The 23,625-nt window shown below is 44.2% G+C and overlaps 1 protein-coding gene across 2 annotated transcripts in view; it reads left to right on the forward strand.

Moving 5' to 3' along the window:
• BMP7 (bone morphogenetic protein 7) overlaps positions 1 to 23,625 on the forward strand; it is a 141,544-nt gene that overhangs the window by 100,714 nt on the left and 17,205 nt on the right. For both annotated transcript variants that reach the window (XM_070744572.1, XM_070744573.1), the window contains exons 2-3: positions 5,290 to 5,482; positions 23,342 to 23,490. In XM_070744572.1, the coding sequence (XP_070600673.1) occupies positions 5,290 to 5,482; positions 23,342 to 23,490 (342 nt within the window). The remainder of the gene's footprint in view (positions 1 to 5,289; positions 5,483 to 23,341; positions 23,491 to 23,625) is intronic.

Genomic DNA, 23,625 nt, shown 5'->3' on the forward strand with positions numbered 1-23,625 from the left:
CACCAGTGTGCCTTCCGTCCCCTGTCCAATTGTCTCTCCTTATCTCATTTATCTTTTCTTCCTTTCAAATATGTTCACCTATACTTTTATATCTTTTCTTCTATTCTTTTCTTTACTTATATTATTACATATCTTTCTCTTCAATGTGTATTATGTATTGGACAAAATAAATAAATGAATGGATGAATGAATGAATGAATGAATAAATAAATAAATAAATAAATATTATCTCCATTGTCTCAGCAGGTGGCAGCACCTGGTTGATCTTGTCTGAGCTGAAAACATTAGCAGGATCAGGCCTGAATAGAAATCATCCTGAGAATACAAAAGATTACTCTGGGTAATCCCATAAGAAGCAGTGGGAAACGTATTTCCTTACTGTTGCTAAGAAAACTTTATGGAGAGTCCTTAGAAATTGAGTTCAAGTTCAAGGAAATGATAATTGGAGGTAACACATAGATCTCATGATTAGTAGCTAGTACGAAAGTTAGTTCTCTTACCCAGTCAGAAAAATAAACTATGATAACTGATCTGTTGATTGCACAAATAAAGGAGAGATAGAAACAATATGGGTTGTTGCCAAATACAGTGGTACCTCAAGATACGAACCCCTCGTCTTACGAACAACTCGTGATACGAACCCGGGGTTCAGAAAAATTTTGCCTCTTCTTACGAACTTTTTTCGAGTTACGAACCGGCGTTCGGAGACTGCTGGGAAGCCGCGCGGCTGTTTTAAAAGGTGACAGCCGGGCGGCGGGGCTTCCCAGAAGCCTCCCGAACGCCGGTTCGTAACTCGAACAAAGTTCGTAAGAAGAGGCAAAATTTTTCTGAACCCCGGGTTCGGTTCGGGAGGTTGCTGGGAAGCCCCCCAGCCCGGCTGTCACCTTTTAAAACAGCCGCGCCGCTTCCCAGCTGTCTCCCGAAGCCGAACGCGAAAGTTCGGCTTTGGCGTTCGGCTTCAGGAGACAGCTGGGAAGCGGTGCAGCTGTTTTAAAAGGTCGCAGCCGGCCTGGGGGGCTTCCCAGCACCCCCCGAACCCGGGTTCGGGGTTCGGGGGTGCTGGGAAGCCCCCCAGGCTGGCTGCGACCTTTTAAAACAGCTGCGCCGCTTCCCAGCTGTCTCCTGAAGCCGAAGCCGAACGCCAAAGCCGAACTTCCGCGTTCGGCGTTCGGAGACAGCTGGGAAGCCGCGCGGCTGTTTTAAAAGGTCGCAGCTGGCCTGGGGGGCTTCCCAGCACCCCCCGAACTCCGAACCCGAGTTCGGGGGGGTGCTGGGAAGCCCCCCAGGCCGGCTGTCACCTTTTAAAACAGCCGCGCGGCTTCCCAGCAGTCACAAAAAGCCGTTTTTTTGCGGGGGGGTTTTGGTTGCACGGATTAATTGACTTTACATTGTTTCCTATGGGAAACAATGTTTCGTCTTACGAACCTTTCGTCATACGAACCTCCTCCTTGCACCAATTAAGTTCGTATCATGAGGTATTACTGTAGTTACCTAGTACCAGTGGTGGGCTACTAGCCAGAACGCTAAATTGCGCTCACCACCGCAGCTCGTAAGTGCTTGCGGGGCCAGCACAATTTTGCTTCTGCACCTGTGGAGGTAGCAAAATCATGCACGGAGTCACAAGTGTGCCCAGGTTTCGGTGACTTTTTTTTGCTTCCGCAGATGCTGATGGGTGCACCTGCGGCTCTGTGCTTGATTTTGCTACCTCCACAGGTGCAGAAACAAAATCGCGCTGGCCCCACAAGCACTTACGAGCTGCCGCGGCGAGTGCAATTTAGCATTACGGCTAGTAGCCCACCGCTGCCTAGCACAAGAAGGAGAGGAACATGCAAGAAAGTTTGAATACTGTTCCTATAGGGAGATGTTGTTTTTGAATTACAGCAATTGTTTAAATTCTTTGGTTATTGTTTGTATTACTTTTTCCAATACATATGATTCATCTGTCATCGGACAACTGTTGAGAGACAAATTTATGGAGAATAATAAAGAAGTGTTTATAGAGTGATACCACATTTTAAAGCCATCTGTGTTAATGGCCATGGTCTATATATCTTCTAGAAGCAAATTCCATAGTTTAAGCATTAGTTGCCTAAAGAAACATTTCTTGGCAAAAAGAATGAAGTGGCGTGTTCATTTCTTTCCTTTTTCCAGTATGTTTCTCCTCCCCCCAATTCCTACTCTTGAGATTTCTCATATTCTTTTTCTCCCAAGTAGGGCTGACCCTATTTCAGGGGTGAAATGTTACCGGTTTGGGCGTACTGTATCGGTGGCTGCTGGTGGTTCAGAGAACCGATAGCGGTGGAAGCACAATATATATTGCCATTTTCTTGCTTTTAACTTTCTGCGCATGTACAAAGCCTTCTGTGTTGGTTATGACCTATAAAGCCCTTCATGGCACCGGACCAGAATATCTCCGGGACTGCCTTCTGCCACACGAATCCCAGCGACCGGTTCGGTCCCACAGAGTTGGCCTTCTCCGGGTCCCGTCGACTAAACAATGTCGTCTGGCGGGACCCAGGGGAAGAGCCTTCTCTGTGGCGGCTCCGACGCTCTGGAACCTGCTCCCCCCTGAGATTAGGATTGCCCCCACCCTCCTTGCCTTTCGCAAACTCCTTAAAACCCACCTCTGCCATCAGGCATGGGGGAACTGAAACATCTCCCCCTTGCCCATGTTGTTTTGGTGTTAGATTGATTGTGTGCTTGTTTTTTAATATTCTGGGGTTGTTTTTTATGAATTTTTAGCTTAAAATTGTACTTGGATTAGTGGGTATTGGATTTGCTATTATGTATTGTTTTTACTTTGTTGTGAGCCGCCCCGAGTTTGCGGAGAGGGGCGGCATATAAATCCAATAAATCTAAATCTAAAGTACATGTGACGATGGTGTGTACGCGTAAAGCGTGCGGTTTCGAACTGGTAGGGAAGGTAAGTAGATTTAACTGCTGTCCTATTTAGTTTTGTTGAGATTCAGCCACAGTTAGTTAGGTACCATCATCACGTGTGATTCTTCCCCATTTTAATGCTCTCCCAATGTTGAATTTTAAAAAAGAAATCCAGAATTCCTTTGCATTCTATCTAGTGGTCGAAAGAAAAAAAAAATCTATCTAGAAAGTCCAGTATACCCCATATGCCAGGGGTGTCAAACTCAATTTGATCATGGGCGATGTCTCCCAGTTTGATGTCACTTGTGTCGGCGTGCCTGTGGTGCCAGGAACTCTCTGCCAGCAAAAACAGGCTCCCGAGCTTCATTTTTAACTGTGATGGCCTCCTGCAATCCACTGCCAGTGAAAACAGAGCTCGGAAGGGCCCCTTGCAACCCTCCTGAGCTCCACTTTCACTGGCAGAGGAACTATGGGCTGGTCCTTCGCTGTTTCCAAGGTGCCCCCATGGGCCAAATCTAAACACCCTGTAGGCCAGATATGGCCCCTGGGCCTTGAGTTTGAGTTTGACATCCTTGCTATATACCAGTGATGACGAACCTATGGAGCAGGTGCCATAGGTGGCACGCGGAGCCATATTTGCCGGCACAAGAGCTGTTGCCCTAGCACAGCTCCAGTACACGTGTGCACTGTCCAGCTGATTTTCGGCTCGCACTGAGGCTCTAAGGCAGGGGTAGGGAACGTTGGCTCTTCTGTGACTTGTGGACTTCAACTCCCAGAATTCCTGAGCTAGCATGATTGGCTCAGGAATTCTGGGAGTTGAAGTCCACAAGTCATAGAAGAGCCAACGTTCCCTACCCCTGCTCTAAGGGCATTTTTGGCTTCCAGAGAGCCTCCAGGGGGATGGGGGAGGTCGTTTTTGCCCTCCCCCATCCAGGCTCCAGGGAAGCCTCTAGAACCTGGGGAGGGTGAAAAATGGGCCTACTGGGCCCACCAGAAGTTGGGAAATGGGTTGTTTCTGGCCTCCAGAAGGACTCTGGGGAGGCAGGGGAGGCAATTTTCGCCCTCTCCAGGCACTGAATTATGGGTGTGGGCACTCACACAGGCGCAATAGTGTGTGTGCACGTGCTTTCAGCACCTGAGGGGAAAAGGGTTCGGCATCACTGCTATATACCCTCCCAGAAACTGCATGGCATCGGACCAGAATATCTCCAGGACCGCCTTCTGCTGCACAAATCCCAGCGACCGGTTAGGTCCCACAGAGTTGGCCTTCTCCGGGTCACGTCGACTAAGCAATGTCGTTTGGCAGGACCCAGGAGAAGAGCCTTCTCTGTGGCGGCCCCGACCCTCTGGAACCAGCTCCCCCCAGATATCAGAGTTGCCCCCACCCTCCTTGCCTTTTGTAAGCTCCTTAAAACCCACCTCTGTCGTCAGCCATGGGGGAATTGAAATTTCCCTTCCCTCTAGGCTTATAGAATTTATACATGGTATGCTTGTATGTATGAGTGGTTATTTAAATTGGGGTTTTTTAGATTATTTTTAATATTAGATTTGTTTATATTGTCTTTTTATATTGTTGTTAGCCGCCCCAAGTCTTCGGAGAGGGGCGGCATACAAATCTAATAAATACAAAAACAAATATACAAAATGAGAGCGGATACTAAATCACATTCTAAGGTGGACCAAAAAAACCCCATTTCTGCTTACAGAATGCAGGAATAGCAATATTCTAAAGTCTACAGGAGTTTCGTAGATGATCAGTAATGTATACCTGGTTTATCATCCTCTATATTATACTTTGTATGATATACTGTATATTTTTTATTTAGTCTGGGTTTGTGAGTCTGAAATTCAGATTGGATTGGCTTGGTTTCTAAAGTCAGGGTGCCAGAGTGAACAGGTCCTTCCCAATGGCATGTCCAGCTAATTTGAATAACCAGCAGACACCCTCTCCACAAAGTTTCTGCAAAAGTTTACAATTTAATTTAATTTAATTAATAAGCCACCCAACTCCTTCCGGACTTGTGTTGTGAGTGGTAATATCCTCCTATCCCATGGACACACTCACTTTTCTACCACGTTTCTCCAAAAATAAGCCATCCCTCCAAAATAAGCCTTCCTCCAAAAATACCATTTCCTCTGATTTAGGTTAGGGAGACAGAGCTGGAAATCAAGTAAGATGGCAAGAGGTGGCCCGTCTTTCTCCACGCACCCTAAAATAATAAGACTTCCCCGAAAATAAGGCCAAGCGCTTAATTTGGGGTTCAAAAAATATAAGACAGGATCTTGTTTTCTGGGAAACACGGTACCAGACATTTCCTTTGTTAATGCGTAGATGTCAATTCTGCCAATGGATATTTTAAAGGTCATTGTAAAATTATTGGAGTCAATAATTTGCTTTTCTTTCTGCAGTGGAACATGACAAGGAGTTCTATCATCAGCGCACTCATCGTCGCGAGTTCCGATTTGACCTCTCCAGGATCCCCGAGGGCGAAGCAGTAACTGCAGCTGAGTTTCGAATCTACAAGGACTACATCAGAGAGCGTTTTGATAATGAAACGTTCCAAATCAGTGTCTACCAGGTCCTCCAAGAACACCCAGGAAGGTGAGTGATTAAAAGACCTCATTTGAGTTGGTACTGGAAACCCAAGAGACTGTAGCATGAAATATACAGTGGTACCTCTACTTACGAACTTAATTCGTTCCCTGACCAAGTTCTTAAGTAGAAAAGTTTGTAAGAAGAAGCAATTTTTCCCATAGGAATCAATGTAAAAGCAAATAATGTGTCTGATTGGGGAAACCACAGGGAGGGTGGAGGCCCTGTTTCCTCCCAGGAAATTCCTAGAGAGGCCCCACGAAGGCTTCTCCCCGCCTTTTCCGGCCCCATTTCCTCCCAGGAGATTCCTAGAGAGGCCCCACAGAGGCTTCTCCCTGCCTTTTCCAGCCCTGTTTCCTCCCAGGAGATTCCTAGAGAGGCCCCACGGAGGCTTCTCTCTGCCTTTTCCGGTTATAGTTTCGGAGGCTCGGGTTTTTAAGTGGAAAATGGTTCTTAAGAAGAGGCAAAAAAATCTTGAACACCCGGTTCTTATCTAGAAAAGTTCTTAAGTAGAGACGTTCTTAGGTAGAGGTACCACTGTAATTCAGTAATGCCTGTAACAGTATGTGTGTGTGTGTGTGTGAGAGAGAGAGAGAGAGAGAGAGAGAGAGAGACTGTGATGCTTCTTATTTAGTATCTCCTCATCTAAAGACTCCGGGCTGAATGTGTGAAGAAGTGATCCTCTGAAACTTCCTTTGTTGGGATGATATGGAAACTCTGTTTTTAGCACTTGACCTCCAGAGGCTGTTTCTGTTCAAAGTAATTATCCTTCTTAAAATGCAACTACACTTGTGTATTTAATGTATTTAGCTTTGAAGTGATAATCAAGAATTGAGGTGCAAGCCTTTGAAGAGCAGTTGGTTTAATTAATGTAGAACTTGCTTATGAAACAGATAGTAAGATTAGGTCCATTCCATGCGGAGTGAAAGATTGCTTGGTTGCTTCAATTGGCTGGCCATACAGGACTTATTTTACTAAACTTTCAGAAAGGTATTTTCAGCCTTTCAGAATGGTCAGATCTCCTCCTATCTGAATCAGGGGAGATTATGATCCCGCTATATAGAATGCTGGTGAGACCACATTTGGAATACTGTGTTCAGTTCTAGAGACCTCACCTACAAAAAGATATTGACAAAATTGAACGGGTCCAAAGACGGGCTACAAGAATGGTGGAAGGTCTTAAGCATAAAACGTATCAGGAAAGACTTAATGAACTCAATCTGTAGAGTCTGGAGGACAGAAGGGAAAGGGAGGACATGATCGAAATATTTAAATATATTAAAGGGTTAAATAAGGTCCAGGAGGGAAGTGTTTTTAATAGGAAAGTGAACACAAGAACAAGGGGACACAATCTGAAGTTAGTTGGGGGAAAGATCAAAAGCAACATGAGAAAATATTATTTTACTGAAAGAGTAGTAGATCCTTGGAACAAACTTCCAGCAGACGTGGTAGATAAATCCGCAGTAACTGAATTTAAACATGCCTGGGATAAACATATATCCATCCTAAGATAAAATACAGAAAATAGTATAAGGGCAGACTAGATGGACCATGAGGTCTTTTTCTGCCGTCAGACTTCTATGTTTCTATGTTTCATGTTGAAAGCTTCTTTAAATTGCTTAATATGGTGGACTTTTGCAGTGGAACTCCAAAGGCAGATTTAAATAATAGGACAGAGTGTCCAGGCAAACCTGGAAAACAGGGAAATCAGGGAATTATCAGGGCAATCGGCGGTTCGGGAAATATCAGGGAATTATCAGGGAATTCATGAAAAAAAAACAGAATAAATTAGGGGGGAAGAAACAAATTGTATTAAAATGTTTAAACATCAGAAAAAAATCAAGTAAAAACAAAACAAAACAGATTGCACTGCCTGGACGAGTCAAGCAAAAATGACCATAACTGTGGCAATAACTTGCTTCCCCTGCTACCAATATTTCTCCACGGCTTAGCCGTTTGGTATGACGTCATCTACGGCTGTGCCTTAACTAGATGCAAGTCACAGGGAAATGTCAGGGAAATATCAGGGAATTTCAAAATGCTTTCCCCCGGACATCCTTTAGGAAAGCAAATCCCAATTGAAAGTTAGAAAATAGTAACAGAGCAATGGATACTGGATAGTGGACTAAATTATCCAGATGGGTGGTAGATTCCCCGTCACTCTTTCAGCGGACGATCTGTCAGTGTATCCCTCACTGAGGAGTCAATTAGAGCTGGAAGGGACCTTGGAGGTCTTCTAGTCCAACCCTCTTCATACCTCCAATGATGAAGCATCTACAACTTCTGAATGCAAGCTGTTCCATTGGTTAATTGTCCTCATTATTAGGAAGTTTCTCCCCAATTCCTGGTTGCTTCTCTCCTTGATTAGTTTCTATCTATTGTTTCTGAGAGCATATGCAGCAAGACAAATTCCTTGTGTGTCCAATCACACTTGGCCAATAAAGAATTATCTTCTCTTCCTTTCCCTTCCATTCTATTCTATTCCCTAGCCTTCTGGTGCTTTGGAAAATAAGTTGATTCCCTCCTCTTTGTGGCAGCCCCTCAAATACAGTGGTACCTCGTCTTACGAACTTAATTCATTCCGTGACCAGGTTCGTAAGTAGAAAAGTTCGTACCGTGTTTCCCCGATAGTAAGACCCCCCCGATTGTAAGACATATGGGGGGTTTCAGGGGGGTCGGCTAATATAAGCCATACCCCGAAAGTAAGACATATGTCTTACTTTCGGGGAAACACGGTACTACGTAAAAGCGAGGGAGCTGTGCGCGGTGGTGCGCTGCGCCCAGAGCTTGGGCCACCCGGCGGGCGAGGCGGCGGCCCTGGCCGAAACAGCGCGGCTCTGCCTGCGGCATGAGCGGGAGCTCCGACTGCGCTTCCTGCGCAAGCCCAACGCCGACAGAGACGTCCAAAGGCGGACGCTTGCAGCTCAGCGACATCGGCGCCGAGGACAAGTCCAGCTTCAAGCCTCCTCGGCCGGCGGAGGAAGCGCGGTGGCGGCAGGCTCCGGAGGGAGCTCGGGCGGTGGCCGCTCCGCCGCTTCGGCCAGGGCCGCCGCCTCGCCCGCCGGGTGGCCCAAGCTCGCGCCAGCTTGGGCCACCCGGTGGGCAAGGCGGCGGTCCTGGCCGAAGCGGCGGAGCGGCCACCGCCCGAGCTCCCTCCGGAGCCTGCCGCCACCGCCACGCTTCCTCCGCCGGCCGAGGAGGCTTGAAGCTGGACTTGTCCTCGGCGCCGATGTCGCTGAGCTGCAAGCGTCCGCCTTTGGACGTCTCTGTCGGCGTTGGGCTTGTGCAGGAAGCGCAGTCGGAGCTCCCGCTCATGCCGCAGGCAGAGCCGCGCCGTTTCGGCCAGGGCCGCCGCCTCGCCCGCCGAGGACAAGTCCAGCTTCAAGCCTTACTCCAAACCCGGCGCGGATAAGGAGGACTCCTTGGCCGGCGGAGGAAGCGCGGCGGCGGCGGCAGGCTCCGGAGGGAGCTCAAGGCGAAGGGCGCTTCGGAGACGCCGGGTGGGCGGGCGAGGCGAGCGGCCGGAGCTGCGCCCTCCTTCGCCCGCTTCCTTTCCGGCAGCTCCGGATGGGGTGGGCAGGCGGGGATGCGGATGTGTGTCCGTGTGTGGGGGGGGAGGGTGCTACTACTTTTTACGGGACACGGGTGTTGCGGGTTCGGGTAGGTGGGTTGGCCGGGTGTGTCTTATTTTTTCCAATATAAGACATACCCCGAAAGTAAGACATAGGGGGGCTTTTGGGGGTAAAAAGAAAGTAAGACACTGCCTTACTATCGGGGAAACACGGTAAGAAGAAGCAATTTTCCCCAATCAATGTAAAAGCAAATAATGCGTGCAACCCCCATCCCAAAAGTCACCCCTTTTGCCTTGCACAGCTAGGAATCCCCTCCTCTGGACTTCCGTTGCCAGCCGAAGCCCCCATACTTGCGTTGCTGGGATTTCCCTGAGTCTCCCCTCGCTGGGATTCAAAGCAGCGCCAGCAAAAATGAAGGGAATCCCAGCCTCAGGGGAGCCTCAGGGGAACCCCAGCAACTCAAGAACGGGCACTTCGGCTGGCAACGGAAGCCCGGAGGTGGGGTTTCCCAGCGAGGGGAGGCTCAGGGGAATCCCAGCGCTTCGGCTGGCAATGGAAGTCCAGAGGTGCGGCATCCCAGCGGCGGCAGCTCGGGTTCGTAAGGTAAAAATAGTTCGGAAGAAGAAGCAAAAAAATCTTAAACACCGGGTTCGTATATTGAAAAGTTCATTAATAGAGGCATTTGTACGACGAGGTACCACTGTACTGGAATACTGCTATCGTGTGGCTTCCTAATTCTTCTTTTCTCTAGACTGGCTGAAAACGAGAGTCCCATCTGATTCTATGATTCTGTTTACTTGAAGTGTTGCAATGCCTGTAAGACATTCTAATAATGACGTGGTTGGTGGCATGTAAAATATGGATGGAAACTTTAGCTGTCTGTTGTGTCTGTCCTGTAACCAGGTCAGGTTTTCAGATCCAGTTACTTATATCAGAGCCAGTAAGCAATCTAAAGTTCATTCGGGAGTTCAAACAAAGGGTCCAGTAAGCAGACTCTAAAGCTAGGCCAAAGGTCAACATCGGTGTATCAGCAACTAGGATGCTCAAATGAAGATCAGAAGAGAAGGTTTTTGTAAAGTTCCCACCGATGAGTAAGCTTTTACTCTCATGCCGATCTGTTTCTCAAGAGAACATTCCTTTGAAGTCCTCGGTACTCTCTGAACTTGGTGGTTTTGCAGGCTTCTGTCTGGTTGATCACTAACACCCCTAGGCTTCATCTTCCAAGCTTTTGGACTCATGCTGGAGTCTATCCTCATTCAGTTGTAGCACAAGTCTGAAAGTTCAGAAGACTAAACTTCTGGTCCCTATGACTGACCCAGATTGCATCTTGCAACATTACCTTGGGACATGTACAGTATATTTGCCTTCAGTGACATAGGGGAAGGTTTGGTAGGGAAGGTTTGCCTATTTGCCAATGACTCTAAAGTGTGCAATAGGGTTGATATTCCTGGAGGCATCTGTAATATGGTAAATGATTTAGCTTTACTAGATAAATGGTCAAAGCAATGGAAACTGCAGTTTAATGTTTTCAAATGTAAAATAATGCACTTGGGGAAAAGGAATCCTCAATCTGCGTTTTGTATTGGCAGTTCTGTGTTAGCAAAAACTTCAGAAGAAAAGGATTTAGGGGTAGTGATTTCAGACAGTCTCAAAATGGGTGAACAGTGCAGTCAGGCCGTAGGGAAAGCAAGTAGGATGCTTGGCTGCATAGCTAGAGCAGGAAGAGGGAGATTATGATCCCGCTATATAGAGTGCTGGTGAGACCACATTTGGAATACTGTGTTCAGTTCTGGAGACCTCACCTACAAAAAGATATTGACAAAATTGAACGGGTCCAAAGACGGGCTACAAGAATGGTGGAAGGTCATAAGCATAAAGCGTATCCGGAAAGACTTAATGAACTCAATCTGGATAGTCTGGAGGACAGAAGGAAAAGGGGGGACATGATTAAAACATTTAAATATCTTAAAGGGTTGAATAAGGTCCAGGAGGGAAGTGTTTTTAATAGGAAAGTGAACACAAGAACAAGGGGACACAATCTGAAGTTAGTTGGGGGAAAGATCAAAAGCAACATGAGAAAATATTATTTTACTGAAAGAGTAGTAGATCCTTGGAACAAACTTCCAGCAGATGTGGTAGATAAATCCACAGTAACTGAATTTAAACATGCCTAGGATAAATATATATCCATCCTAAGATAAAATACAGAAAATAGTATAAGGGCAGACTAGATGGACCATGAGGTCTTTTTCTGCCGTCAGACTTCTATGTTTCTATTGGTGATTTTCTTGTAGAGGTTTCATTATCAAACTAGGTAACACCACAGAGCCTAGCTATTCCCATCTCTTTCCTTTACCTAGCTATCACCATCTCTTTTGCTGCCCATCATCCCATTGATTTTATCCAAACAAAAGAGCTCTGTCTTAGGAAACAAAGATGAAGGATCTACTCTGAGTAAATAAAAGCTGCCTACTCCACACATGGGGGTCATAGTGAAGGTATCTCAGGAGCTTCTGATCTTCCTCCAAAGATAAATCCTTTGAGGTTAGAGTGGACTACGCTGCTCAAACCTTCCTATGGTTTACTTCTAAACAAAACCTATTCTTCTGTAAAAGTCTTCTTCTTTAAATCAAATGATAGATATCAGTAGCACCTAGACATGGCTTCACAATGCTTTACAGTCTGCTCTAAGTGGTTTTACAAAGTCAGCATATTGTTCTCAACACTCTACGTCAGTGATGGCAAACCTATGGCATGGGTGCCATAGATGGCACATGGAACTATATCTGCTGGCACGCAAGGCGTTGCCTTAGCTCAGCTCCAAAGTGCATGTATGTGCTGGCCAGCTGATTTTTGGCTCACACAGAAGCTCTGGGAGGGCATTTTTGGCTTCCAGAGAGCCTCTAGGGGGATGGTGGAGGGTGCTTTTACCCTCCCCCGATGCCAGGGAAGCCTTTGGAGCCTGGGGAGGGTCAAGCCTACTGGGCCCACCAAAAGTTGGGAAACAAGCCTTTCCAACCTCCGGAAGGCCTCCAGGGGGCAGGGGAAGCTGTTTTTGCCCTCCTCAGGCATTGAATTATGGGCATGGTTACTCGTGCATGAGCAATAGCGCACGCACACACTATTTTGGCAACCATGGGAAGAAAGGTTCGCCATGACTGCTTTAGGTTCTTTTTTTATATATTGATTCTGAAAGGATGGAAGGCTGAGTTAAACTTGAGCTGGTAAGAATTGAACTGCTGTCAGACAGCAGAATTAGCCTGCAATGCTGCATACTAACCACTGCGCCACCATAGGTATGTAGGAAGGAGAGAGAGAGAGAGAGAGAGAGAGAGAGAGATAGATAGATAGATAGATAGATAGATAGATAGATAGATAGATAGATAGATAGATACATAGATACATAGATAGATACATAGATAGATACATAGATAGATACATAGATAGATACATAGATAGATACATATAGATACATAGATACATAGGTGACAGACGGATAGATAGATAGATAGATAGATAGATAGATAGATAGATAGATAGATAGATAGATAGATAGATAATGTATTAATTGGCATACCTTCGTAATTTATCTTTTAATCCCCCGAATAAACAATAAATTGTCTAATTTTGGGGTTATAAATAGGAGATGGAGCAAACAAATTATTTAGTTTGGAATGACTTCCATGAAATGGACGCTCTTCTTCCAAGACTGCTCATCCATTATTGCTGCTGACTATATTATGAGATACCAGGACAGAAAAGTTCCAAACACATGTGGGAAAGATGATTCCCTTTGATCCCTGTTCCTAAAGGGGTTTTCCCTCTAGACTCACTGTGTACAACAGATGCATTCTACTACGACTTCCCAGATGACTCATGGCCTGCACTGAGCCTTGTCATGCCTTCATTCTAACATGGGAATGGACTTGAAAAAAAAGAGAGGGAGGGGTAGGCTTTTCCCATATAAGGTTAACCCAAGTAGTAATTTTCAAGAAGTGCCTGTTTGTCCGATTCCCCAAAAAGTAAACATCCTGAAGTAGGTTTGTGAGTAATGGAAGGTGGTTGAATCAAGAAAGTCAAATCTAGCGAAATCTTGGAAATCCCACATCAGATCTCAACATTTACGGCTGAGTGGTAGCGCTTTGTCATCCCATGTTTCCTGTTATTGCTCCTTGATTTGAAAGCTCACCAATAAAATTCAACATTAGAGCCTGAGCAATGAGGTCTTGGCACTAATTGGCCAAAAATGTTTTGTCTGTTTCTAAGTTGACTCCGTCAAAGGGAAGGGGAGAGTTTGATGCCTCAATTTTCAAAGGGCCACCCAAGGAATATGGAAGAATGTTCTGTCGGGCTCTCTGGTACACTCCTCCCAAAAATTCACAGGTACAAATTTCAGACACACACACGTTTGAAAATTCAAAACAATGTTCTTTATAATGAAAATTCACTTAAACTAAGCCCTCTTTTGGTATAGCAAAGAGCACTCGTCTCCAAACAAACTGGTAATTTGTACAAGTCCCTTATCAGTTCTGTGATACTTAGCTTGCAGCTGTGAGGCAATTCACAGTCCTTCTTCTTTCACAAAGTGAAACACACTTTGCCCTGGTTTAGTTTCAAAGCGGGGAAAAATCAGCACACAAAAAGTCAAAGTCAGTAAAGCAGGCACGAAACACAAGGATCAGATAATCCTCCACAATGGCCAAACCCACAGGCTGCTATTTATAGCAGCCTCACTAATTACCACAGCCCCACCCAACCACAGGTGGCCTCATTTTCTTTGATAATAATCTCTCAGTTGTTGTTGCCTATGCATCGCTCTCCCCATGCCTGCCTGTATCATTAACTCTTGTTCTGAATCCAAGGAGGAGCTAGATAATTTATTTATTTATTTATTTATTTGATTTTTATGCCGCCCTTCTCCTTAGACTCAGGGCGGCTTACAACATGTTAGCAATAGCACTTTTTAACAGAGCTAGGCTATTGCCCCCACAATACGGGTCCTCATTTTACCCACCTTGGAAGGATGGAAGGCTGAGTCAACCTTGAGCCGGTGATGAGATTTGAACCGCTGACCTTCAGATCTCCTTCTGAGCTGTCTGCCCCACTCTCCTCCTCCCTGTCACTCATGTCTTCTTGGTCAGAGGAGCCTTCATCATCAGATTCCACCGGGGGCAAAACAGGCCTGCAGCATGTGGATGTCTCCCCCACATCCACAGTCCTTGGGGCAGGAGCTGGGCCAGAGCTAACCACAACAGAAGAATATCAGTGGTAAAATCCTACTGGTACGCTTCCAGTATGTTTCCCCCTCCCCCAATTCCTACTCTAGTCTTGAGGCTTCTCATGTTCTTTTTCTCCAAGTAGGGCTGTTCCTATTTCAGGGGTGAAATGCTACCCATTCTGCCCAGTTCGGGCATAACCGTAGCTGTAGCCAGAACCGGTAGTGGCGGCAGCATGAAGCTCCACCCACCTGTCCGTACATCGCCATTTTCTTGTTTTTAACCCTTTGAGCATGCACAAAGCCTTCTGCGCATGCACAGCAGGTGAAAAAGTATGTGTGACAATGGCACGCACATAAGGTACGCACTTCCGAATCGGTGGGGAATGTAAGTCGATTTCAACGCTGAAGGATGTCCTTGATTAATTAGCTGAATACTGACTGTTCTGTCTGGTAGAAGAATTCACGCAGATGTCTTTCTTGTTACCTACAGGTAATTTATAAAGCTGCCTGATGAGATTGGGTAGAATTGAGTTTTTTACCTTTATCATTTACTCCTGTTACTCCTAAAGCTGGGGGTGTACATTCTGTTACTGTAATAAAATAGAATTCTTGCTGTGTCTGTTTCTTAGGATGGCCTATTTGAAGTGCTGGTATGGAGTTCCTTGTTTGTGTGGGTATATATTTTAAGAATATACAAGGCACTTTTGTTCCATTTCTCAATTCTCAATTTCTCATACAGTAGTACATCTACTTACAAACTTAATTCATTCCGTGACCAGGTTCTTAAGTAGAAAAGTTTGTAAGAAAAAACAATTTTTCCCATAGGAATCAATGTAAAAGCAAATAATGTGTGCGATTGGGGAAACCACAGGGACGGTGGAGGCCCTGTTTCATCCCAGGAGATTCCTAGAGAGGCCCCAAGGAGGCTTCTCCCCACCATTTCGGGCCCTGTTTCCTCCCAGGAGATTCCTAGAGAGGCCCCGTGGAGTCTTCTCCCCGCCTTTCCTGGCCCTATTTCCTCCCAGGAGATTCCTAAAGAGTCCCCATGGAGGCTTCTCCCCACCTTTTCGGGCCCTGTTTCCTCCCAGGAGATTCCTAGAGAGGCCCCGTGGAGTCTTCTCCCCGCCTTTCCTGGCCCTATTTCCTCCCAGGAGATTCCTAAAGAGTCCCCATGGAGGCTTCCCCCCGCCTTTTCCAGCCCTGTTTCCTCCCAGAAGATTCCTAGAGAGGCCCCACAGAGGCTTCTCCCTGCCTTTTCCGGTTACAGTTTCAGAGGCTCGGGTTTGTAAGTGGAAAATGGTTCTTGCGAAGAGGCAAAAAAATCTTGAACACCCGGTTCTTATCTAGAAAAGTTCGTAAGTAGAGGCGTTCTTAGGTACCACTGTATTCTCAAAACCGTAAATCTTCAGAAAGATTCCAGCAGCCAATGACTGTTTTACTAGGGGCACCATGATGATCAGAAATATTTGCCAAATTTTCTTGAAAAGTGACTGGCTGATGTACCATAACCAGTCTTTCTTTCTGTACCTGGTTCCCCCACGTGCTGCTTACAGACCTTGGGGCTCCCAAGGCTGCATATGCTATCTGATTTGTCTGAAATATGACTTTAATTTAAAAAGAGAGTGAAATGATAGCACACCGTAAAAGCAGATTGTCAAGCCTGAAGCACAATTCATTTCCAGGAATGTTTCTGGGCCCCGCATATAAAATAAAATTGTTATAAAGTAATGAACAGCCACGGTGCAGTCATTTATCTCTTTCCTAATTTCAGATTTGTCCACGAGTTCCACAAAGTCATGATCTTAAGATCTTGTCTTAACTGCTGTTCTGTTCGGGTCGTATGTGACCCGAAACCAAGTTTGAGTCCCCTGTAAAACATTTTCCCTGCATATCTGAAACTTGAAATTTCATGACTTTTCATCATTTCAGGGGTTCTCTCTATGAGAATTTTTTTTGGGGGGTGGGGGGCTTAGTTTTTGCTGGGCAAAAAAAGTTACAAATCTTCTGTTCAGGTCACATACGACCCGGACCGAAAACTCTTCATTTGAAGTGCTTATGTTTGGTCAATTTGAAAACTTTTTTTCACTTGGAAGGTAGTCTGAACATTTCTGCACACAATGATATGAAAATTGAAATGAAAAAAGTAAATCTTATTGGTTTATTTTGCGGATATAATGCATGCCCCCCCCCTCGTTTTTGTGAATTTTTTTCAATGTATGGATAGTTTTGCTTGCAAAATCCATTCTATTTTACTAAAGTTGGTGTGGGATTGGTAGCTTGAACATTTCTGAATATAAGAAAAATATAAAGGAACTGAAAAAAATGATTCTTATTGGTTTTTTAACATCAGAAATAAGCCCCCCCCCCTCAGCTGCTTGCATCCATTTTCACTTTTTATTTTTTTATGCTCCAAATCCGAAATATTCTTTAAAATCTTAGGCATTCATTTACTCAATTTAACAATGCTGATCATCAAAAAATATTTGTGGGGGTGGGGGGAAATGTTTTTTCTAGACAAAAAAAAAGTCACGTTTACTCTGTTCGGGTCATATAGACCCGGACCAAAATGATTTTTTTTAGGTACTTGAATTTGATCTTTTTGAAAACTTTTTCAACTGGAAAACTAGTTTGAACATTTATGAACATAATGATATGAAAATTGAACTGGAAAAATTGAGACTTATATTTTTATTTTGATCAAAAAGCCCCTCTCCCCATCCTTTCTGAATTTCGTGTCAATTTCTATTTTTTAAGGCTACAAATCCCTAAGGAATTTTCCCCCAAAAGGTTTGATATACTAAATTGAACAGTCCTGAACATAAGAAAAATATAAATGAACTGAAAAAAATGGTTCTTATTGGTTTATTTTTGCCACAAAAGGGCCACCCCCCCTCGGCCTTGCTGTGTGCCATTATTGTCACTTTTTATACATATTTGGCTAGAAATATTTGGAATATCCTTTTGAAACAATCCTGAACATAAGAAAAATAGAAATGAACTGAAAAAAATTATTCTTATTGGTTTATTTTTGAATATAAAACCATATTGTCTTGTACTCGAGTATAAGCCTACTCAAGTACAGTGGAACCCCGACATAAGAGCTGCTCGACTTAAGAGCTACTCGAGATAAGAGCTGGGAGAGGAGAGACATTTTTTTTATTTTATTTTATTTATTACTTGGATTTGTATGCCGCCCCTCTCCGCGATACGAGCCGAGAAGAGCCGGGCTGGCTTACTTTCCTTCCTTCCCGCGCTGATGCAGAGCCACTCGAACAAAGCGTCGCGCCCCTCTGATGCTTTCGGCGGCTTCCGAAGCGACGCTGGGCTCTTTTGCCGCCAAAAGCGTCAGGGGGGCGTGACGCTTTGTTCGAGTGGCTCTCCATCAGCGCGGGAAGGAAGGAAAGTAAGCCAGCCCGGCTCTTCTCAGCTCGTATCCCGGCACTTGGTGAGTGGAGAGGCGGTCGCCTCCCCTGCCGCCCCACTCTGGGGGTCCTTGGCTTCTGCTGGGGGTGGGGGGATCCGAACGCTGTTTTGAATTTCACATTCCGAGTGGCCCAAACGCCAAAGGCGAACTTCCGCACCTCAGGAGTTAGCTCGCAAACGGCGCGGCTGTTTTAAAACATCGCTGCCGGCCTGGGGGGGGGGAGAGGGAAAGGGGGGAGAGGGGGGAGAGAAAGAGAGAGGGAGAGAGAGAAAGAGAGAGGGAAAGGGGGGGGAGAGGGGGGAGAGAAAGAGAGAGGGATAGAAAGAGAGAGAGAGTGAGAGATGCTCAGTTAGCCTTTCTTTGAAGTTGCCTTTCTTTCTTTCTTTCTTTCTCTCTCTCTCTCTCTCTCTTTCTTTTTCTCTCTTGCTCTCTTGCTCTTTCATTCTTTTTTCTTTCTCTTTCTTTCTTGCTTTCTTTCTCTTGCTTTCTTTCTTTCTCTTGCTTTCTCTCCTTCCTTCCCTCCTTCCATTTCTTTCATTCTCCCTCTCTATTTTTATTTCTCTTTCATTTTCTTTCTTTCTCTCTTGCTTGCTTTCTTTCTTGCTCTTTTTCTTTCTCTCTTTTACCTTCCCTTCCTCTATTTCTTGCTTTCCTTTTCCTTCCTCCCTTCTTTCCTCCCTCTACAGGATTGGGTGGCAGTGAAGTTACTCTCCCCTTTCATAAGTTTCCTTGCTTCCTTCCTCTGTTCCTGTCCCTTCACCCTTTCTTTCTTCCTTTCTTTCTTCCTTCCTTTCTTTCTTTCCTTCCTTCCTTTCCTCCCTCCATTCCTTGCTTTCCTTTTCCTTCCTCCCTTCTTTCCTCCTTCTACAGGATTGGGTGGCAGTGAAGTTGAATAAATAACTACAGTTTAATGAATAAAAATAAAAGTTTGCCATGTTGATTGTTTTGGGTAAAAAGAGGAAGGGAAGGAAAGCTCTCAGCTTATCATCTTATTAATAAGTAAAGTTACATTTATTCTTGCAATGTCTTTTTGCATAATTTAGACTAACTTTGTGAGTTTTTTGAGGCCTGGAACCAATTAAAATTATTTACATTAATTCCTATGGGGAAAAGTCGTTCGAGATAAGAGCTGCTCGACTTAAGAGCGCAGGTCCGGAACGAATTAAACTCGTATCTCGAGGTACCACTGTATAAGCCTATTTGAGTATAAGCAAGGGGGCCCATTTATGTGCAAAATAAACCAATATGCATCAATTTTTCCAGTTCAATTTTCATATCATTATGTTCAGAAATGTTCAAGCTACAAATCCCACACCAACTTTAGTAAAATAGAATGTATTTTGCTAGCAAAACTATCCATAAAGTGAAGACTATTTCAAAAAAACGGGGGGGCATGCATTTCATCAACAAAATAAACCAATATGCATCAATTTTTCCAGTTCAATTTTCAAATCATTATGTTCAGAAATGTTCAAGCTACCAATCCCACACCAACTTTAGTAAAATAGAATGGATTTTGCAAGCAAAACTATCCATAAATTGAAAAAGATTCACAAAAACGGGGGGGGGGGTGCATTACATCCGCAAAATAAACCAATAAGATTTACTTTTTTCATTTCAATTTTCATATCGTGTGCAGAAATGTTCAGACTACTTTCCAAGTGAAAAAAGTTTTCAAATTGACCAAAATAAGCACTTCAAATGAAGAGTTTTCGGTCCGGGTCGTATGTGACCCGAACATAAGATTTGTAACTTTTTTCGAACAGAACAGCAGGGTTAAGATCTGCTTTTTATTGAATCAAGATTGCCATTCAAGTGTTAGTCCTTACCTGAATATGCATTCTGTAGTACATAACATCTTTATAGTACACTAGGATTCTTTTAAAAACAGAGATGCAAATAAAGTTCTCTGAAGATAAAAAGTGTGCAATTCATTGAGGATAAATAGGATTAGGATTGTATTAGGAAAAGTACTTTTTAAATGGTTAAGTATTTTCACCTTGATCAGATTTGCTGATCAAATTGATTACATCAATTTATTTTATCTTTTGTTTCAATCTTTCTCATTTGTTTGCCTTCTGGTAAATCCCATTTACAATACCTGGTAATTTCTAAAAGTGCTTTCAGAATTTACCAGCACAAAAATGTAGGAATATCTCTGTTCCACCAGATGGTTGAGTATTGGTGTGCCACCCATAAAGCCTGGATGATAATTGCCTCATTAGTTTTCATTTAAAAGGCTGGTTTAGTAAAACTCAGTTGGATTTAGTAACACTTCACCCAGACTTCATTTCGAATGGATGAACTGTTGATCACAGCTGAATTTGCTTAATATATTCCTGTTGTTGAAGACTTGCAAGAGAAGGTGCTTACCGTCATGTTGCGTGTTCTCCTTCATCTGTTCTTGAGGCAGTCCCCGATGTGAGATGTTAGGTTTGCTGTAGATGATCCAGAAATTGCTGCATTCAAACAAGGAACTCACATACGTAACTGCCCAGATTAGAAAGAAGTAACCTACATATTGCTTCTATCTCAAGACCTCATGATTTTCCATCTTGATCTTGGTGCTTTACTCTTGAGGTTGCTCTAGTCCTTTGTTAAATGTTAAATTCCACACTTCTGCCTTTTTTTATGAGTATATTTTGTTGCTTGGTGCGTCTTTTATCTATAGAACCTTCTACTGATAGTAGCAGTAGTCGTTCAAGAATGTACAAAGCGCCCTAAGATTTTCCTAACACAGAGATGGGCTTATCTTTGCTTCAGTTGGAACCCACACAAAGCAATTTAGTTACGCAAATATCTGTGCAAACGTGTTCACAGGATATTTGGCAAGATGATGCATGTAAGTCAGCAAAACGGACTTGTAAATGAAGCTGGCATGTTGGTGTATCCAATTATCAATCTTGCACAAACAGTTGCAACTTCCAAGTGGTCTATATTAACTTCAAAATGGATTGTATGAGGAAGGTATAGTTTGTCTGGGATGGGAATTAAGGACCTTGTTAATCTCTAGAATAACATGTGGGTCATCACATTCCAAAAATGAGCATGAACAAGAACATAGGATATAATATGCTATGACATGGTACAGTATGTGATACCTCCCATAGAGTTGAGAAAGGATCAGTGGGATGATATCCTCATTCAAAACAGTTGAACTATAACCCATTACAGTAGAAGCTCTAGTCACAACTGTAATTCATTCCATAACTTTGGTTGCAACCCGATTTGGTTGTGACCCAAACCTAATTTTGGAAATTCGATGCTTACCTAAAAAAAAAAAAGAAATCCTTCCGAAGGAGAAATCAGCTGTGAATTTTTTGGTTGGAACCAGATTTGGTTGTGGCCACAAGTGTTCGTGACCAGAAGTTCTACTGTATTTATTTTCGGATTTGTGAGTTTTCCCACACTATTGGCCAGTGGCTTCAGTGGACAAAGAATGACACAGGAGATCTAACATCTCTAGGTTCTTCTAAAGCTTAATTAAGCTTTAAGTTAAAGCTTATTTGCCCTTGTTCCAGTCTTAAAAGAGCAGAAAGTTATACTGCAAATATTTGGTGGAAAATTGCCAGATTTTAGAGCAGGGGCGTTAAAACTGGATTTTGAGGGCCAGATCAGCATTGTAGTTCTCCTCTCCTCTGTGAGGTGGTAGGAGGAGGGACGGGATGGGCGGGAAGAATGCCTCCTGTAGTACCCTGCTGGCCAAAACAGGGTATTGGGGGCCTGCGTGTGACCCCCCTGCACTTCGTTTTCACCCTCCATGGCCTCCTGCAGGACTCTGCTGGCTGTTTTCGGCCCATTTTCGGTCTGTTTTCAGCTGGCTGAGTGCTGGAGGAAGCCATATGGGATGTAAACAAGGTGCAGGGGGGGGGCTGCACACAACCCGTTTTAACCACTAGAGCAGTGATGGCGAACCTATGACATGAGTGCCACAGGTGGCACATGGAGCCATATCTGCCAGCATGCAAGCTGTTGCCCTAGCTCAGCTCCAGCACTCTTATGCACACAGGCAAATTGGTTTTTGGCTTGCACGGAGCCTCTGGCATTTTCGGCTTCCAGAGAGCCTCTGGGGGGATAGAGAGGGCATTTTTGCCCTCCTCGGGCTCCAGGGATGCCTCTGGAGCCTAGGGAGGGTGAAAAATGGGCCTCCCGAGTCCACCATAAGTTGGGAAATGAGTGACTTCTGGCATACAGAGGGCCTCTGGGGGGGGGGGGGGCAAGAGAAGGAATTTTCACCCTCCCCAAGCATTGAATTATGGGTGTGGGCACTCGCACAGGTGCGATAGTGTGCGCGCACATGCTTTTGGCATCCGAGGGGAAAATGGTTTGCCACCACTGCACTAGAGGCACAGTGGGCCAGATTTAAGCCCCCCATGGGCTGGATCCGGCCCATGGACCTTGAGTTAGACACCCCTGTTTTGGAGGCACTGTCAGCAGGTCTTCTGGGAATAGCGAAGAATGTTTGAGCCAACAGGTTATGGATTGCTTTGCATGTTGGATGTCTGCCTATAATTGACTCTCCATTATTCAAGTTCTTGCAGGAAATGAAATGGTTTTCCAGAAAATGTTGAATTGAAGAAGAATTTCCACTTCCCTAGATTGGTAGAACTTTTGTTTTTATTTTTGGGTGGTGCTTTCCCTTGATTCCTAGCAACTGCTAGACTAGGGTTGAGCTTAAAGCAGGACCAGAATTTATAATCTCCCAGTTTCTAGCTGTGTGCCTTTAACCATTATTCCAACCTAGCTTTAAGAATTATGAATAGGCAGCTTTATATTTAGTAGAATAAAACTTAAACACGAGCTACTTGTGCTTATTCTGCAAATATCTAAAATATGTGTTCACTAGGCAAAATAACTTGAACTGAAAATATTGGAGGGGAGGGACTCATATTAGAATCAATAAATTGTTCATAGACAATTTAGACAGTTAACTATGTTGCCTTAATTATGGCTCCAGTTCATTGAAAATTGTATTTTAAGCAAAATTCTTTACACATTGTGATCTGATCATGTTTGTTTTTTAAAATATGGGTATGTACGTATGTATGTATGTATGTTGTATGTATGTATGTATGTATGTATGTATGTATGTATGTATGTATGAATGTAGCCTGTTTTCCCCCAAATAAGACATTCCCTGATAATAAGCCCAATCAGGCTTTTGAGTCCATGGCAATAAGGCCAAGTGCTTATTTCAAGGTTCAAAAAAAATATAAGATAGGGTCTTGTTTTGGGGAAAACATGGTATGTGTAGCTTTCCCTGTCAGTCATGTCCGACTCTTGGCTAAAGTGCTCATCTCAGTTTCTTAGCCAAGGGAGTGGGTATTGTCCAAAGATAATTTCAATGGTCATGTGGCCATCATGGCTTTATGCCAAAAGAATGGTTACCTTTCCACTGAAGTGGTACCTATTAATCTACTTGCATTTGCATGCTTTCAATCTACTAGATGGCCAGAAACTGGAACTCACCCTGTTGCATGGTCTCAAACCTGGTTGTCATCTCTCTAGCTGACATGTTTAGGGTCTTTAACCACTGAGCCATCATGACACATGCATGCACACATGCATATACAACACACACACTTTTAATTTTAATTCTAGCAATTTTGAAAGCTCTTCTCTCCCATTTTCCCTTTTTGTGTGTGTTTCTGTAGGGATTCTGATTTGTTCTTACTTGATACTCGTACAATTTGGGCTGAAGAAGAAGGTTGGCTGGTATTTGATATCACAGCAACTAGTAATCACTGGGTGGTAAATCCGCAGCACAATCTTGGCCTGCAGCTGTCAGTGGAGAGTATAGATGGTGAGTATGAGAAAATAACGTTTTGGCAAATCTTTTACAATTTGTGTTTGGGATAATGACCAGTTGTATTTAGAGATGGTGTCACTTTAATGTGTCCCACTTGGTAAAGAGGATGGTTGTTTATTCAAAGGTATC

Source organism: Erythrolamprus reginae, chromosome 3 (genome assembly GCF_031021105.1).
Source record: "Erythrolamprus reginae isolate rEryReg1 chromosome 3, rEryReg1.hap1, whole genome shotgun sequence".
NCBI classification, from domain to species: domain Eukaryota; kingdom Metazoa; phylum Chordata; class Lepidosauria; order Squamata; family Dipsadidae; genus Erythrolamprus; species Erythrolamprus reginae.